At 40.4% G+C, this 14,570-nt stretch overlaps 2 protein-coding genes across 12 annotated transcripts in view; one reads left to right on the plus strand and one right to left on the minus strand.

The window, feature by feature from the left end:
- The first annotated feature begins 2,106 nt into the window (after window positions 1–2,106).
- Window positions 2,107–3,148, plus strand: LOC108107718 (SKP1-like protein 1B). Of its 2 annotated transcripts, none has more exons than XM_017215338.2 (2): window positions 2,107–2,973; window positions 3,035–3,148. In XM_017215338.2, exon 1 carries the CDS (start codon window positions 2,476–2,478, stop codon window positions 2,908–2,910), a length of 435 nt encoding a protein of 144 aa, XP_017070827.2. In that variant the 5' UTR covers window positions 2,107–2,475; the 3' UTR covers window positions 2,911–2,973; window positions 3,035–3,148. The 2 variants fall into 2 exon arrangements, with proteins under 2 accessions (XP_017070827.2, XP_041673829.1); XM_041817895.1 differs by having other exon boundaries at window positions 2,112–2,973; window positions 3,031–3,148.
- A 2,653-nt stretch (window positions 3,149–5,801) lies between these two features.
- The window catches only part of LOC108107716 (protein nutcracker), a 96,095-nt gene continuing 87,326 nt past the window's right edge, over window positions 5,802–14,570 (minus strand). For 5 of the 10 annotated variants that reach the window (XM_017215326.2, XM_041817893.1, XM_017215335.2 and 2 more), the window contains 7 exons: window positions 12,775–13,005; window positions 12,026–12,271; window positions 11,265–11,631; window positions 10,580–10,609; window positions 7,409–7,761; window positions 6,913–7,189; window positions 5,802–5,998 (listed from right to left, as the gene is read on the minus strand). In XM_017215326.2, the coding sequence (XP_017070815.1) occupies window positions 5,983–5,998; window positions 6,913–7,189; window positions 7,409–7,761; window positions 10,580–10,609; window positions 11,265–11,631; window positions 12,026–12,271; window positions 12,775–13,005 (1,520 nt within the window). In that variant the 3' untranslated portion in view covers window positions 5,802–5,982. The remainder of the gene's footprint in view (window positions 5,999–6,912; window positions 7,190–7,408; window positions 7,762–10,579; window positions 10,610–11,264; window positions 11,632–12,025; window positions 12,272–12,774; window positions 13,006–14,570) is intronic. The other 5 variants (XM_017215330.2, XM_017215327.2, XM_017215333.2 and 2 more) reach the window with 3 other exon arrangements.

Raw genomic sequence — 14,570 nt, forward strand, 5'->3', positions numbered from 1 at the left:
ATTGATTAAATTTGCAACTGCACACAGATCGTCGTCGATGCCTTTCACTTAACAGTGCACGATTTTTATTTATTTAGATTTAGATTTAATTTTGCCACAGCCCGTTGCCATCTCTCTCACTTCGGTAATTTGTTCACCTGAGCCGAAAATATCATTAAAATTGGTAATTAAGCGGAAAATGTATGTATGGAAAGGCGAAATGTGGCAGGATTGATAAGCATTTAAGTTGGAGAAGTCTTTTTACCATTATTCCCATCATATTTAGATTTAGACAGAAAACGCATCCGAACGCAATTGAAATGTTTGGGTTAACGCTGCGGAAAATCTACAAACAATAAGCATGTTTTGTTTTCGGCCAAAAATGGCCAGAGCTTGGAGTTTGGGGCCAGGAGCATAGAGCATACTGCCAGATAAAATCTAACCGGCATTTGTTGGCCACCACCGCCTGGCCACCAACAAAGTCGTCGCCATTGTTGGCAAACGGCAGTCAGGTGTTGCTTTTATTGTTTTACAATCACCACCGAGCCACCAACAGCAAACAGCTAAGAGCCAGCCAGCAACAGCCAAGAGCAACAACAAAGGAGACAAGACAAGAGGAGCCTCCTCATCGATATTGGCCAACTTTCACAAACAAATCTCGGCGCAAAGTCGAGCCATAAAAGCCACAACACAATTCAAATAAAATGAAAATAGAATCAAATAAACTTTTCTCTGCCAGGCCGGCCAAACAAAAGGCCACAGTGAAAAATGTATACATATAAATAAGCTAAAAAAAAAAAAAGTATATATATAGGAGAAGAAGAAGAAATCTGCAAGCTGTAAACTGCAAACTGCAAGTCGGGTCATAAAGAAAGCCCTGGGACAAACGGGCGACTTCCACGGAGTCGCGAACCTGGCCAACAGGCCAAATGCAAATTTCCCTCGCCTCCCAAAAATAAAAGAAAAATAACCAAAAAAAAATCAACCAAAGGCTGACCCAAAACAATGGACAGCACTGTAAGGCACATCGATGCTGAAGTGTTAACCGATTGTCCAGATACGCCAGGATTGATAGTACTCGAAAAATGGCTGCAGGACAACCGATATTCCAGCTGATATTTCTTGAAAGGAATGGATATCTTCATTACCCTTCGATCTCCGGGTGTTTATGGAATTATTTCTTCTGCGTTTTTTTTCCTTTTACATTTTTCCTGGTTTTCCCACACACACGTGAACCTGGCTAATTGGCAGTTGGAAAGCTGCCTAAATCTTTCCGCCGTCTGCCCCATTTCGAGAACCTGCAACGTGCTCCCCCAACAGCAAGAACATCATCTCTAACTGCCCATCAAATAAATCAGCAGCAAGAAGCACATGCAAACACGTTGGCTCTTACACTTGAAGAAAAGAAGGGTGACAGAATGGGAAAATATTCCAAGAACTTCCTTTTCTAAAGAGTAACTACCTTCTTATTGATTCAAAACCAGAAGATTTCCCACAGTGTATCCATATTCCGTCGCAGCAGTCGGCCGGCACCAGTTGACGGTGTCCAATTTGCTTTTTTGGCCATCTCAGTTATCAGAGTGCGCGTTTTAATGAGTTCGAGTACGTTTTATGAGCGAAAAACTCTTGAGAAATCGGAGGAACCGCAACGCACCAAAGTGGAATGCACACAAAAATGTTAGAATCTCGCCGCGGCGATAAAACTTTCGCGAGCAAAGAGCCTCAAACCGAAAAGGCACAGGCACAGGCACTCGACTCGAAAGAGATCTGGTGGAGCTCATCATAATCAACTTGGATGGCGATGGTATGATGGTCTTATGATGATTGTGATTGGTGTCGCCTCACCTGAAGCCCTTCACCGCCTCTCGCCGCGTTGCTTTCATCATCATCTTTTCTTCTTCTGGTCTGGCACGTACGCAAAGATGCCTCGAGATGCGAAAGATACAAAGAATATAAACACAAAACCAACGCAGAGGTACGTGGCATGTGAAATATGTGCAGAATGGCTAAGGAAAACGCCGTGGAATTCATGAATGAATGTGTCATGCGTTCTGGCCAAAACGGAATATGAATGAAATGCGAGGGAAAACGCGCATAAGAGCTTAAGCGGATTTGCCGGAAAATCTGTGGGAAATGGAAAAATACCGCAGCTTCACAAAAGTAGACAATGGGTTAACAGCTGGTTATGGGAAGTTTGTGAAGCATACTTTTGGGCTGTCATCTGGAAAAGGGAATTACATATTTAATTTCTAATTAAATTGATAAAGGGCAATAGCAAGATGATATGAGTTAGTTTATAAAGAATATAAAAAAATATTTAATATTCAAGAGATCGTATATATAAATCCTCAGTTTCTATAACCTAGTAGGCACTTCGTTTTAGCCAAAAGTACTTTTTATTTCCATAACACTCACAGACACCCTAGCGTAGAGTAGTGTATATCAGAATAAATTTGTATTCGAATTACCAAATCACAAAACAAAACTAAACACAAGATGTCGACCGTCTCCAAGCCAAAGGAACTCCTTACATTAAAAACCAACGATGGCAAGATTTTTAAAGTGGACGAAGTTTTGGCCTTACAGATGTGCCCAGTTCGGGATTTGTTAATGCTGGAGGAATGGAAATCTTTGTACACAGAGGATGCTATTCCCCTGCTGCGGGTCAATTCTAGAAGCCTTAGTTTCATCATCAAATGGTGGTCAGCGATGGTGGACAAGAAGGAGACCACTGCTTTGCAAATTCTCAAAGACCTGGTTTTAAAAAAAAATATGGTGGACTATCAATTCCTTATGCAACTCGTTATGGCCTCAAACTATTTGCAGATGGATGACCTTTTGAAAGCTTCCAGCCAACTACTGGCAGAAGTACTAATATCCTGTGGCTCCGTTGATAACATTCGCCAGAATTTCAATGTGCCATCTGATTAAGTCAAGGAAATGGTTCGTAAAATTAATAATAAGTTGGAAAACTGGACAGATATCTACCTTTTGGTAAGTCATTTTACTTCTTTAACTTATTTCTACTTTATTTTGAATTTTTTATCTTAGAAAGTTTTAAAAACGGAGACTACAATCCATTAAGTGATTATTTAAAATTATTTGTTTATTAAATTGTTTTCCCCGAACTGCTAAAAAATAAAGAATAAACCACTTTTCTCTAGAGAAACCACCATTATTTTTGTAAGTAATTAAATCTTTATTAAATCTCAATTTGTCGGTGATTATTATTCAATATTTTTCTGGTTTTTTCTGTTGTTTGTGATCTCTGTTTTTATTTGCCAAAACTCTCGCTACGCTTATTCCTCTACTTTACTTAACTTCTTTACTCGTACTTAACCCTTTTCGCATTTGCAAATTTTCACAACTGTTTTCTGTGGTTTCTATTTTTCATTTTCTTTTTTCTTTTTTTTTTTTATCATACTTTTGGCCTTGGCCCAAAAACTCGGTTTTTCTTCTTCAATCGCTTCATGGTGTTCTTAGTTATTGCTATAGATCTTTTTGTTTTTCTCGTTTTTCTTGGTTTTGTTTTTTATAGTTTGGTTTTTGTGTTCCTGCAACTGCAGAAATTGGCAAAGATGTGTCGAAAAATAGGGAGTAGGAAGAACCAATGGCAGAAGAACGAAAACTGGTGGGGATCGAGGAGGAAAGGCCCTGCTGTAATACGAAAGTCGGTTCTAGATAGCACACATATATCGCATATATATATCGCATATATCGGGGGAGTTCGAAGGGGTCGAAACCGACCGTCGACGACGACGACGACGCCTCTGGCTCTTCTGCTCTAATTCTTGTGTATCGTACACTATAAATCGCTCCATAGAAAAAGTGTAAACTATGCTATCCCATATTGATAGAGTTGTATAGCTTCCTGGCTGACTCATCTCATATAAATAGGTGTATACATAAATGAATATATACATATATATATTCTGCCTTTTGTATAGTCATTAAATATGTATAATTTATTTATTCTTTATTTATATATATATATTTGTTTATATGTATATATGCAATATATATTGCTTAACTTTTTGACAATGCAACGCTTTGAAGCAAGAGGCAGACATAGAGAGAGATTCAGATTCAGATTCGGATTCGGATTCGGATTGAAACGAAGGACTATACGAGTACATATATAGTTTCCGATTTCGTGGATAATCCAAAAACCGAAAAACATTACAAGTTCCCCCTCCCCCCTGTTTTCTCGGTTAGAAGTATGAAACTTGCAAAGGAAGCGCCACTGTATCGTTAAACTAATGTCCTTGGGTTCATTATCCCTTAATCGGTACGTTTTTCTTTTTTCGAAATAAGTTGCTTCTTTTAATTTTTCTTTATATGCTGTGTCTGTATCTGTATCTGTATCTTACTAAGTGTCCTTTGAAACGGAGTTCATTACGTTACGTTACGTTTTAGTTTTAGTTTTAGTTTTAGTTTAACTTTAGTTTTAGTTTTACATTTACTTTACGTCTTTTAAGTTTTAATATTCACGAGCACGCGCGAGCATTTCAATTTGCATTTTCCTCAAAATGTACAATTTTCTGGTTTTTGTTTTTGTTTTTTTGGTTTTCGGAAATTCTTTTTGCATATTTCCATATCTTGGTTAAGTTTACTATGTGGAATGCTTGAGTAAAAGTTTCAGTTTCGCTTTTCCCTGCTTTTACAAAATAAATATTCATCATGATGTTGTTCCATCTGGTTCCGAACTCTGTACTCTGTCTCTAAAAAGTTTTTAGGTTACGTGACTTACGTCTTAAGTTGTAATTTTAACTTCGTTTACTCTCGTTTCTTCTCCTCGCTAATAAAAACTTCATTCTGGGTCCAACTTGCTTCAGTTTATTTTTCCTGATATTTTGTTGCCATTTATTATTAGAGTTTTTTTCTATATACTTTTGGGTTTTGTGTTTTCTTTCTCCTCCTTCAGCTTGAGCATTCTTTTGTCTGCTACACTCTTGGCTTTTCCTTCCTATATCTCCTCTCCACGATAAGTTTTAGATTTGCAAAATTTTCTTTGGCGATATGTATGTATGTACATGTCAGAAGACAATCGAGAACTTAACATAAGGAACTCAGGCTGGAAATGAAAATTGTATAATCGGAAAATCAGAACGAAAACAACTTAATTATCTTTCGTAAACATGTCTTTCGAAAAGTTAGAATTTATTTTTTTTTTCTGTATTATCGTATATTCTGTATATGTGGTAGTTCTAAGTTTAATGTGTTGTTTTTTTTTTGTTTACGTTTAAGCTTTTTACAATAATGTAATTATAAATGTAAAACATAATTTTCCTCTCTTTCTGTTTTTGTGTTGTTTGTTTTTGTTTTTCTCGTTTTCAGTTGGCTTAATTCAAAAATTAAAAATGTATGGAAAGCAACAGTAAGTGTAAATTAATGCCTAAGCTTTAATGAATTGTTTTTCTCAGCCATTTTTATCGCTTTAATGTAAACATTTAATCGAATATCATTTAGGGTTTCTCCTCATTTCATTTTATATAATATAATACATAATTGCCTTGACTCAAAGAAGCGACTTAACATTTCTACAAAAGAGACGAATTGATATTTTGATTTGCGTTGGTGAAAGTGGCTTGAATATCGAAAGAATTTTATTTACACACAATTAACAAATTAAGAAAGTGAAACAAAGAACTTAAAATTAGAAAACCCAGCGACGGCGCTCTCTCGCCATGAACTATGATCAACGGAAAACTAAAAAAATTATCAATTATGTTCTTGAATGTGGCCTTTCTTTCTTCGTGTTCTTCATTTTCTGCATTTTCCTCGCCTTCTCACGTTTTCTTCCTCTTTTTTTTTTGCGTATTTTTTTCTTTTTTTTTTTGGGTTTTATTTATATTTTTTTGCGTTGAAAGTTTTCATTTTCCTTAGTTTGCTGGCTTAATTTTTTGCTTTTAAATATTTGTTGACAATTTGATGCTGCATAAAATACAATTGTTGCTTGGGTTGCTGTTGTAATTTGCTGGAAAGTTGCTGCCATTGCAATCGTCATGGCCTATGGAATCTGCAAGAGAAAGTTTTGATTAGTTTTTGTTTTTAGCCTCTCTCCCGTCCTCCTCTCACAAATATAATTAAAGTTTAAATGCCGTGTGGCAGTTTGCTTAACTCTTTAAGGCTAAAGTCGTAACATTGCCAGCGCACAAAATCCAAAAAGCCATTACACCCCTTTCTCCCTGCCCAGAACAAAATTCAAAAACTACAAAAAAAACGATGCCAAAAACGAAATAGAAATGGAAAAACGTTGCCGTTGTCGTTGCCACCGAATCCTTTGTGACTGCATATCGCCAAAATGCATTTGTAAGGGACTCTCTGGTGGACTCGGTGACTGGTGGCCAGAAGCTGCACGTGACACTTCACTGGCCATTGGCATTGGCAATTTTTTGCTTGGCTCACTTTTTGGCCATTCGATTTGGCCGCAAGGACACGCCCGCTACATAATTCAGGGGCTGGCTGTTGTACACTGGGATGTCTCAATTGCGAGATTGCTTTGGCCCCCACACAGAACTTAGCAGCCAACCACCCACACACCCTCTCATCCACACACACACACACACACACCTACCCAAGAGAGCAATTTGCAAAACCAGTTACATTCAGAACTTGGCCTTGGCCACCGAACCGCGAAATACCCTGGCCCGGCAATGGCCACTACATCACGGGGTTTAATTACTTTAAAGGCCTAAAAATATTCGAGGTTTTAATAACATAACTTCCCTTTCATCATCATTCTCTTGAAAATCATTTAAAAATCCAATATTTCATGACCAGAAATCAAACTGTCAACTACAATTCGATTGTATTGCCATCTTTGGCCCATAAATTTACTTTTAAGTCAAGTCCTGACAGTTGCCAAAACTATTTCCCACTTTTCTCTAATCTTCAAGGGCAAAATTAGGTGCTAGAAGGAGCCCCTCGTACCTCGTCAAATGCCGACTGCCCTCGTGGACGGCCATTTCGGAGGACTTAAACTCGTTCAGCTCCTTGCGAATGGCGGCCTTGTCCTTTGGCGTCAGTCTTGTCCACGGCTTGTCCGCCCGCCGATCATAGTCGTGGGCCTGCGTGACCTCGATGTAGTCGTTGAACCGGATGATCTTCTTCTCCTTTAGCTCCTCAACGGTCGGCCGGAAGCTGAGTTTGCGCAACAGATACGACTTTTTCTCCTCCTTTTGCTTCTTCTCCTCGGCGGGTGATTGAGCTGGAAAATTGAAGAAGATTGATTGAGATTAATAACGTTTATTTAATAGGTTAAATTGAAGGGAGGAAAATGCCAACTAAAATCAAGAATTATCTGAGTTTTCAAATTAGATTTATGACATATGAATAAATTATTAACTGTTTGTTACTTTTCAGAGACTTAACAAAGTAACTAATCTTGATTTTAAGTAGCTCTTTCCATCCCAAAATTTCTACTCACTTTTCAAGATGTTGCGCTCGACAAGCTCCTCGGCCGTGGGTCGCATCGACAGCCGGCGGATGAGTCGGGCTCCGATCGCCTCCTTGGACTCCTTGAGCTCGTTGTCGTTGACCTGGTGCAGGATATTGCGATTGATCAGATCCTGCTTGTCCGGCCTTAGTTGCAGTTTCAAAGACAGGGACTCCTTGCGGGCCAGTTTGGCCAGCCGGGTGTTGTCGTTGTCCTCGTCCCTGTAGACGATATGGCCATCGCTCTCGTCACTGTCACTGCTGCTTTCGCGTATCACAAAGGGCCGGGCATTCTCCTTGTTCTCGACGGTGCACGGCAATTGGATGTTGAACATTTGCTGCCTGCTGTGGGTTAAGAAGCATCAAAAGGCGTCACATTAGGCCATATTAGCATTATGTCATTAGCAGGCGCATTAAACACTACAAACAAACATACAGACATCTCGGCACAAAACACAACCACAAAACAACAGTAACTACTAGCTACAGACGGCAGACCATGCATTTTAGTTTCAGTTTCAGTTTCAGTGTCCACCTCCTCTGAGTCCTTCCTCTCTCTCCTTGACAATCTCGGCCAGGCAATCTGCCAGATTTAGCCAGCTTCTGGCACTCACATGTGCATAAATATCCCTGCATGTGTTGAATTTATTCATCCACGTGCACACAGTTCTAGGTCTTTTCTCCTATCTCCTGCTACAGTTGCAGGTGAAATAGTAGCAAGTTGCGAGGGTATAAACAACCTGATTTACATATTTAAACGCTTTTAATTGGATGGTTTTACTGGCCCATAAATTGGCTTATTCCGCAATTAATTATTATTCTGGTGGTAAAAACATTTTGCATAATTTCTATATCTCTTTTTTAAATCTTAATACAAACCGCTTTTCATTAAATTGGATTTCTTTCCCTATACCTAAAACCACTTTCCTTTTCGTTAACCCTTAAATTTCAGCACATTCCGGAAATGAGTTTCCCTCTCCTATTATCATAAGCACAACTGTATCGTGTCTATCTTTTTCCATTTCTGTCCTTTAAGTTTTGTCACCAAGGCGACAGAGAAAAAAAGGGAAAATGCTTTTTTCCACCTCTTTATTTTCGTTTGCTGCTGCGGCAGTTTGGTTTGGTTTTCCCCCCTTTTTCTCCTTTTCTCTTTTTCTTTTTTGTGGAAAACGGCACGTGGAGTGCACATCTGGCAGCTGAAACCCGTGCAAATAATATGCAAAACACATGCATATATACGCATATGAACGCTCATGTGTGTTTGACTTTGTACTTAAAGCTGTCGGGGGGGAGGCTTCACGAGGTCTGGAAAGCCCGCCTCGAATGCCATATCCTGCTTTGGCTGCTTCCGCCGCACTTTCGGGGCGTTAATGCAAAACACGATTGGATAAAAACTGAACAAAGCCTGGTGTTTTGTATAGTACAGTGTAGTGTGTGTGTGCTTTGGGGGCAATGCGGCGTATGAGTGACGCAGGACGCGTTCCCTCGGGGAAGAAGCTCTACATTCTACATAGTTTCCTAGCAACTGCCTCCGAGGAAGTCGAGTGGAAATGCCACACGGGAAGACCCTATCTCTTCTGAAGATTATAACTTTTTTTTTTTTTAGAATTTTTAGTAACTTTATTTTTACTTTAAAAGGAACGTTGAAATGGTAAAATCTTGTTTTCCCCTCAACTGACTTCCTGATATGTAAGCCATTTGTTTAAGTTTCCCTCTTTTTCAGCAGCTCCTTTGCTTTTGTCAGTCTTTCACTTTTAAAAAATATTTAGAAATATTATTTTAACTCAAAACCAAATCTATTTTCAATATTTAAACCTCCTACTGAACCCCTAACCTATCAGTTCGCCCAGCATTTCTCTCCTGACACATCTCCGTCACATTTCAAGCGATTTAGCCTCCATCAAAATGGATTCATAGTGCGACATACCCATAAATTCAGCCCACTCTCGCATTTTCCGATAGAAAGATAGATGTGCAGATGGTTAGATATTGAAGGGGGCAGCACAGGGCAGGCACAACAAGAAATCGCTTTTTACCAGGCACGTTTCGACGAGCTTGGGTTTCGTTTACGCTGCGCTCGCTCTGCAGCTATTTTACATATTTTCCATTTTATTTGATTTTTGTGCGTTATAAAGTGCATAAATTGTTGGCCATATCAGTCATGTGAAGGAAAAGCGGTAAAAGCGAAATACTCGAGCTTTCGAGTGAGGCCTGTCTTTGTCCTCCACTCAATTTGAATTTTCAATTTCAGTTTCAATTTCGATGCACTGGCTGGCTGCTGGCGGGCACATACTTGAAGTTTTCATTTGGCCGCCGGACAACTTAAAGGCAAACTTTGCCTAATGAAAAAACTTGACCTACCCCATACACCATCGGAAAACTCATTTCCTTTTAAGGCTGCCCCTGTCTTTCACTCGGCATATTTGCGAATGTGGGAAATATCAAATTAAAACTGGGAAGGCAAATTGTAATTTGAAACAAATTCCAGCTTGAAATGAAACATGCAGGAGGACTCAGAGGGAGAGTTCGACAGACAACAGTGCCAAAGGAAAGACAAAGAAAGTTTTTACGGAAAAAAATAAGTCTACACATACACGCACACCCACACACACACACACATATAGATGCAGAGGTAATGGAGAAGACTCGAGTGTTGTTGTGGTGGGTGGTGGAAAAACAAAAGAAAAACTCATAAGAGGCAAACAACGAAAATTGCAGCGAAAAAAAGTTAGTAATTTAATAAGAGTGTACTAACGGCTGTGTGGGTGGGGTGGTGGAATGTTCGCGAGTGTGTGTAAGAGAACTACCAGTGTTGTAAAGTTGTAGAACTTTCAGTTTTTATTTACCCAAAAGAATAAAACAAAAACTTGTACAAAAATACAGACAGCTGAGTGTTAGAGTGCAGCAAAGTGCAGGGAAACAATGAGAGCAGTTTTTTGTTGTTTTTGTGAGGGGATTATTTTTGAAAGGACTGCGGGGGAAGTGTTGTACAACGCAGTGTGTACAGAGTGTAGTGTTATATAACAACATTTAAGACATTTAGAATAGAAGAGAGAGAGAGAGCAGTATGTGGGGGGGTGCACTAAAAGCATTTACTGTTTGGGTTTCAAAGGGTTTTTCATGGGTTTTCACATTACACATTAATTAGCTAAAAATTGTTTACCATAGTCTAATCCGTGGTCGTAGTATTGGCCTGATATTTTGTAGTTTTAGTTGAGATATAGTAGTAGATATAGAAGTGGATGGGTTTGGTGGTTGTTGTTGTTGGTTGTTGTTGTTGTTCGACACGCACACACAAACGAATCGAATCGAAATTGTATATGAAAGAGAAAGAACACAGGTTTTCGGGGGGCAGTCGGGTGTGGGAGGAGAGAAGAACAAATTGTTTGATGTTATAGAAAATAGTTCGAGTAACATTAAAGAAAAAACATAACAAAGTGGACGAGGGGTAGATATATTCTTTGGTGAGCTTTTCTTTTCTTCGGTTTAAACTTTAAAGTAGCTAAAAAGTTGCGATTAAACTAGAACTAGAGAGAGAGAGAGACAAACGAAACCCTCTCTCGGGGCAGATTAACAAACTTTAGTTGGGTGACTGAATAAAAAACTACCAAAAAACGTGGGGGAGTTCAAGGGGGCGGTTAAGGGCGTGTTTTAACAGGTCAACAGGGAGTTAAGTTAAAACGGCACAAAATTATGCTACTTAATTGGGCGATTATGCTGTTTATGTTTGATGGAGGGAAAATGTTTTTACAGACGAGTTTTAACTTGGCTAAAACTCAACATTCCCTGGTCAAACATAGCCAGCATTATCCCCTTTTTTCGATCTTAAAACCTTATCTTAAACTCACTTGAGCGAATAGTTATTGCCCGCCGCATCTTGGCGAACGACGAGCGGTCGCTGGTTGGCGGACTGCTGTGCTGCTGCTGCTGCAGCTGCCGCCATTGAACCGATGCCGCCATTACTGTTTGCCATGGCCGCCGCCGTTGCTGCGCTGCCCGCTCCATGTTCCTGGGTGGGCGTAACAGGCGTGGAGGCTGAGGCCGGCTGGATGCCGCCCTTCTTCTTCAGCGCCGACTTGAGAGGAACTGCATTTGGTTTGGGCTCTTTGGCTGGAATTTCCTCGACGCGCTGCGTGTCCATCATGCGCACATGGTTGCCGCCATATGGGGCATACTCATCGTCCGAGTCAAGCTCATCCTGATCCGGATCGTGATCTAGTTAAGGGGAAAGATATGGAATTAGTGGAGATTTCCTAAGAATGTATTTATATAGGGGCTTGGGTTGAGGGATAAGGGAAGGGTCTAGCCATTGTGGGGTTCATATTAAGTTGGTTATCTGTCAAGGTTTTGATCATCTTGATAGATATATATATATAATCAAGGTATATAGCTGGATTTATAGTTAAAAATCCTCAATAAATCTACAAAACTAAGACCCATTCTAGTCCAGACTTAATATCAACCTCCCACAACTAGCTTACATTATGAAGTGCGCGTTTTTGTTAATGAGCTGAGGGTTGGCTAATCTGGTTGTTGGTTTTCCAGGTCGGGTTAGGAGTTCAGGTGGGGTAGGTTGGTAGGTGGTAGGTAGGGGAAGGGGGGAAATTACCATCGTAGTCGTAGTCCTGCTGGTAATCCTGATCGTTGACGGCGCCTGGCCCGTGCGGTCGTCCAGCGATGAGCGTGGGACTCGGTGTGGAGAACATCGGGGGCGGTGGGATCGGTCCGATCTCCGATAGCGGTATTGGCGGCTCTGGCAGCTCGCTAAGCATTACGCCCGGCGGTAGCTTGCCACCCGGATAAGGGGGCGGAGTGCTGCCCGGCGGACCACCCACCATTTTTCCATCTTCGCCATCTGATTAAGATCATGATTAAGTATTTTTTGTTGTTGTTGTTGTTTTTTTTTTCAGTGGAAAGAGGAGAGGAAGTAGAAGATAGAGATAGAGATAGAGATAGAGATAGAGATATAAGAGAGAGCAAGATAGTCAGAAAAGAGAGAAAGTGAGCAGCTCTTCCTCGAGTCTAGCCAATGTCTGTGTGTGAGAGTGTGCATGTGTGCGTGGGTGAGTGACTGTTTAGGTGTGTGCGTGGTGGTTAAGTGTGGGTGAACTTAGGCGATAGGGTAAAGGAAACTGATAGATCAACGATTAGATTTAAAGATCCTTAAAATAAATCATAGAAAAAATTATTTGTCCTAAACTTGACTTTAAAAAGTTGTTTTAAATATTTAAAAACTCTCTCAATTAGATAGTTTAAACCCAATTCAAAGTTAATTTTCAGTTTCCTTAAACCTTTCACCCAACATCTTACAATCTAATGAAACGAAAAGCCATTTCCAAGGACATTTCCCTCACTTACACATGTGCTCGTTGTGGTAGCAGATGTTGACCCCGCGACGGGTCAGCTTATTGGCGCCGGCCAGTGTGTTGGGCCTCTCCATCTTGCCACTGCCATCCACCTGGTGATGGCCACCGCCTCCTGGGGGCGGCAGCATCGAGCCCTGGCAGGTGGGCTGCTCGATGTTGGGCGTGGATATTGTGCCATTGCCTCCGTGTTGTTGTTGTGCATCAGTCTTGTCTTTTCTTGGTTCTGCAACAACAAAAGAAAAACAAAAAGAGCAACATGAGTCAGGAGCAAACTAATTTATGTTTAAAAACCAGCCATCGCAATCCACTTGGCAGCTTATATATGTATGTGTGTGTGTGCGGTGTGTGTGTGTGTGTCAGTGTGTCTGTGCACTTGACAAGCTTTTACTTTAATTGTCGTGTGTGGCTGGTCAGAGGCTTTTGGTCTTTGGGTCTCCGCTTGGCGGTGAGTCCTTTGGGCGGTCGGAAAATTGCCTGGCGGGCAGCTGGCCAGGCAACCACTTCACCGGCCACAAAGCTCTTTTGTGCACTGAGAGAAAAGTTTAGGCATTCCTGGCTCTGATATTTAATATTCTTCTAAAAGGTTTACTCAACTTTATCTGCTTTACTTAAGAAGAAGAAGTTGATTTACATTTTTAAAGATTTTTCTTTGATCAAAAATGCAAAGGAGACCCCCCCTTTCTCCCAGTGCCCTCTTTTCACTGCTTTCTTTTTTCCGCTTCTGTTCATTTTCCCTTGACTGCAGAGAGTAATATTTTTAATTGTTGTTAAGGGCTTAAGCGCTGCCACTTCGTCTGTTTGAAATTGTGGCAAGGACTTGGGTCCACCCAGGCGTATGCTTATTATTTCCTTGTTAAACTCAAGTGAAAGAAAAACAAGCACCTATCTGACCGGAAATTGCCCGAGTCCCAAGTTTTCGCTTACCCCTCTATTTTTAGACATTATCCCACACCACACAGCGAAAACCAGAACTGAGGAAAATATCTTATTTTCGTACTATTAGCGAACGAAGAGATCACGCAATTAAAATTCCAACCCTAAAGAAGATCGCTTACAAAAGCAATTAAATAGAAATTCCAAATAGATTTTCAACATTTTGCTGATCAGTTGACAGACAGCCAAGAAAAACGAGAGATGAGAAATCCTGAAAATATTTATGGGCCCAAACATGAAATGAAAGAAAATCGCTCACACGGCCATCACACGATTAATTGGCGATTCGGACTAGCAAATTAATTCCGATTTTTCAACAAGTTGCGTGGCATAAACAAGCTGCGCCAGTGAATAATTCATTGAATATTAAATGAAAATGTGCAGAGAGAAATTCGGAATACTGCATACCAGCTGGGTTAATCGCACGTAAATAAATATCAAAGCGGCTCCCTAAATACGCAGCGCGCAAATGTTCCCGCGGGGCGGTCATAGGGTATACTATATGCAGGAGGCGTGGCAAATCGTCAGCACCTCGCAGCAAACTATTCGAAACAGATACGAATTCCGCTGGCAGTTGGCCAGCCACCCAGAGACTTGACGTGTTTGCCTAAATATGTTTTTTAAACAAGCAGCGTATTTTCGTTTCGTTTTTTGTTTGACGCGCTGAAGTAATGAAATTATTTTCCCACTCGCACATCAAGTTCAAAAACAGCCAAGCCAAGCCAAGGAAAATTCTGAAATTCTGATGGCTGTCAAAAGAGAAACCGCAAAGGAAAATACCTTGACTTTGACATAGGTGAAAAGTGGCTAAATATTTTATCATTTAAAGCATTTAATGCCTTCAAATTATATGAT

The sequence above is a fragment of the Drosophila eugracilis genome, unplaced genomic scaffold (assembly GCF_018153835.1).
Source record: "Drosophila eugracilis isolate 14026-0451.02 unplaced genomic scaffold, ASM1815383v1 contig_2088, whole genome shotgun sequence".
NCBI classification, from domain to species: domain Eukaryota; kingdom Metazoa; phylum Arthropoda; class Insecta; order Diptera; family Drosophilidae; genus Drosophila; species Drosophila eugracilis.